Genomic DNA, 3656 nt, shown 5'->3' on the forward strand with positions numbered 1-3656 from the left:
CAAAACAGTATACAGACTGAGAACTTGTTGCTAAACCAGATAAACATGGTAGTTGATCTAAAATTTTTTGCTTTGTAAAGCAGTTAACACAGCAGATATGCAATTATGTATTCTAGAGATTTGATCTACAGCTTTGCATTGTGGAAATTTTTCCTGAGAAAACTAGATAACTCCAGACAAAAATTGCTTCCTATAAGTAAGTAAATATACAAAGATATACTCCTTTGAATGCTGAAAGACCTATGGGAAAAACCGTATTCAAACTTTGAATCTCAAATCTACTGTCATTTGGAATCTCATAAAAGACATCCACTATAGAAAATCACTCAGAAACAACAAAAGACCAAAAAAGGATATATGTTTACATATATATATTCATTTTCTTTCTTTTTCTTTTATCAGCAATCAACCCAAGAGTAACTAAGGAACAGTGTGAAGAGAAAGAAACTGGAAAGAGGTCTAGCATATGTCATTGTAAATTCAGTGCACAAATTATTTGTGTTTCTGAGGGATGCATTATCTAACAAGCAAGGCTGTATTATTGTTCGAATTAATCAAGGCACAAAAAAACTAAAAACATGTATAACTAGTGACATCAATTGATTTTTGTTGAGTTTAAGCCAGTGATAAATTTATCACTGTAGAAAAGAACATTTGCTTGGATATGACAGTGATAAATTTATCAACCACTGACATAAATGTAATAATCCATCAACTCTTCCCACACAGTCAGTGATAAATTTATCATTCTTGGAAATAACAAAATCCAAGAACTACATTAATGGTAAATTTATCATCCTTACAAAAAAATAATCCACCAACTTGTCCAAACCAACCAGTGATAAATTTATTACTTTATAAAACACCAAAAACAGCAACTACATTTAACCCAAGTCAAATAATATAAATCTGTGAAACTTAATCCTATAAACATATCGGAAAAAAATATAATTTCTGTCAACAAATTCCTCAATCATTCAATGCAAGTACCAAAATGATACATCTTTCCAAAAATACTCAATCATTCAATGCAAGTAACACCTCTCAACTCTCAACAAAGTAATTCAATTAAAATCAATACAACTAAAGCAAAGCTTCTTTACATGTCTTCCGATTGTGAGTTCTCATCTTTCCACACCTACTGCACCTAATTCTCTTGACTTCGCCCTTAGAAGGTATTCTCTCTATTCTTGGACATCCAGCTGGTCTCTTACAAAGAGGAGGTAAAACAACATCATCATCAACAACTACATTTGGCTTCCACATACTAGGAACTGGATAGATAGAATGTGAATAAGAATCACAATAACTACTAACACAATAGTAATCATCAAGCAAACAATTCAGATCCTTCCCACTCCTCTATATAGCACAAAAACCATGTTTGCAAGGAAAAGAATCAATTTCCCACAATCGACAAGAACAAGAACGTTTCCCAATATCAACCATAACTGAATGATCGAAATGGATTTCATAAATGTCATCGCTACATTTCTTAACTATCCATGCTTTTGTATTATTAAAAGTTTCTTCCAACTTTTTCTCTGCAAAAGGACAAGCAATACGATTTCACTTATTCCCAACTTCTCTCCTTGAAAATTGCTCCATTAGTTTCACCCGTATAGCATCAACAAGACTAGTTGAAAAAAAAATGGCGTTCATCCCTAATCCATGAATTAAAAGATTCCGTAACATTTGTGCATATTTCACCATACCTCTTGCCTTGAAAATAAGTGTTACACCAACACTCATTAGGCAAATCCTCAAGAAACTTCTCAACACTACAACCACAACGACCCTTAGATTCTTCAAATAGCTCATTAAACAACTCAATAGTATAAGCATATGCACATCTACTGAAAAGAGTAAGCAAATACTCTTTAGATTCACGACTCTTCACAGACAAATAAGTCTTCAAGTTTGTTTTCAAATGCATTAGACAAAAAGAATAAGAAGAAAACGGAAAAACCTCAGCTAAAGCTTTCAGCAAACCTCCATGTCGATTAGTAACAAACGCAATATCCCTCCCCGGAGTCAAAATAACAAATAACTTTGACAAGAACCAATGCCAACTGTCATAACTTTCACTATCAACAATGGCAAGGCATAACGGATATAAACCTACAAACAAAATATATATACACGTTATAACAAATAAAAAAAATTACAAAAAGAAAATCAAAACACAAAGTATATAACATATAACACCAGCCATAGATAAATTTATCACTGTATAACTACAAAAATTCAATAGCAGCATACAACATATAAAATCAATGAATAATAAATTTATCATTGTATAAATATAAAAATTTAACAAAAGTATACAACATAAATTTATCACTAATAAATTGACCATACTCAATAATCAACACTCTCTAGTAACAAAAATGATAGAATTATCACTGTTTTAATAATAATAACAAATAGACACAGAATATACCTTGGTTACCGTCTTTTGCCGTAGCAGCCAATAAACAACCTTTGTGTCTTCCTTTCAAGAAAGTTCCATCAATCATCAACACAGGCCAACAATACTTGAAACCATGAATGCATGCCTCAAAAGCGAAAAACAAGCATTTGAAATGTCTTCCTTTACTATCAACATCAAATTCCATATAAAAAACACTCCCCGGATTACAATCATTAGCGGCATCAACATACCAACGAAGATCGTCAAATGATGATGAATAGTCACCAAAAACAAGACCCCTTGCTTTTTCAACACCCATCCAAGCTCTCCGATAAGAAACTTTTGTTCCATAATAGTCCTTGAAATCACAAACCACCTCACTAACCAATGTCAAAGCCTTATTACGAACATCACTTGAAATTAGCCTACCAATCATACTTGAAGTCATCCTAGCATGTTTAACTATACGAAAAGAAGATCCACAAGTATGAACATCATCAAATTGTTTAATAACAAAAGCTTTACTATAATTTTCCACTCTAGCATGCATGCTCCATAAACATCCCAAATCAGCCCTTCTCTTACAATGAACAGTGACACGATCCTTATCATTCTTAACAAAATCAAAATCAAAACCAGAATGAACAGAATACTTTGACAACGTATCTCGAATTCAACAACTGCTTGAGCAAACCTTTGTCCCACTCCTTTCATACAATTAACCCACCCATCAGAGAGCAAAGGTTTCCGTTGATTTGAATAAAATGAAGGCAAAAAATCAGTTTCACAAACAACACTACTACTACTACTACTAGCTTCACCATCACAAATCATATAACCTTCACCCAAAAAACAACACTTTACAAAAACATCAATACAATGAATATCACAAGAAAGTGCAAGTCCAACCATAACCTCCAAATCCTCTTCACTTTGTGGACCACAACAAGAATGTCCAGGCATTGAATACGATATATTCAAAGAACTACAAACTAACTCACTCCACTTTGCACACAATTTATTTACTAAATCATTGAAATTAAATCCATCATTATACTTGATAACCAATGTCACACCTCTAAACTTGCACATAAGAAACAAACAATTCTCCATCACTATAAATCCTACAACAAACAACAATTATATTTCAGCAAACAACTCAAACACCCTAAAACAAAATCAAATACCGTGATAAAATTATCAACCAACTCAAACACATCCAAAAACCAACACTGAAAACTTT

At 32.6% G+C, this 3656-nt stretch overlaps 1 protein-coding gene across 1 annotated transcript; it reads right to left on the minus strand.

Annotated features, from left to right (window-relative positions):
* Positions 1 to 1083: 1083 nt before the first annotated feature.
* LOC145793634 (uncharacterized) lies at positions 1084 to 3376 on the minus strand. The gene is made up of 5 exons (XM_082876499.1): positions 3206 to 3376; positions 2444 to 3026; positions 1723 to 2121; positions 1380 to 1544; positions 1084 to 1274 (listed from the first exon to the last, which is right to left on the minus strand). Exons 1-5 carry the CDS (start codon positions 3374 to 3376, stop codon positions 1084 to 1086), a joined length of 1509 nt encoding a protein of 502 aa, XP_082732625.1.
* Between the last annotated feature and the right edge of the window lie 280 nt (positions 3377 to 3656).

The sequence above is a fragment of the Camellia sinensis genome, chromosome 6, assembly GCF_055761805.1.
Source record: "Camellia sinensis isolate YWXY chromosome 6, ASM5576180v1, whole genome shotgun sequence".
Taxonomy (NCBI): Eukaryota; Viridiplantae; Streptophyta; class Magnoliopsida; order Ericales; family Theaceae; genus Camellia; species Camellia sinensis.

Coding starts and splice junctions, on each gene's coding strand:
- LOC145793634 (XM_082876499.1), bottom strand. CDS start 3,376: ATGCCTGGACATTCTTGTTGTGGTCCACAAAGTGAAGAGGATTTGGAG. Junction 2,122..2,443: donor GGCAAAAGACGGTAACCAAG/GTATATTCTGTG, acceptor TTTTGTTTGTAG/GTTTATATCCGTTATGCCTT. Junction 1,545..1,722: donor GTGTAACACTTATTTTCAAG/GCAAGAGGTATG, acceptor GTCCTTTTGCAG/AGAAAAAGTTGGAAGAAACT.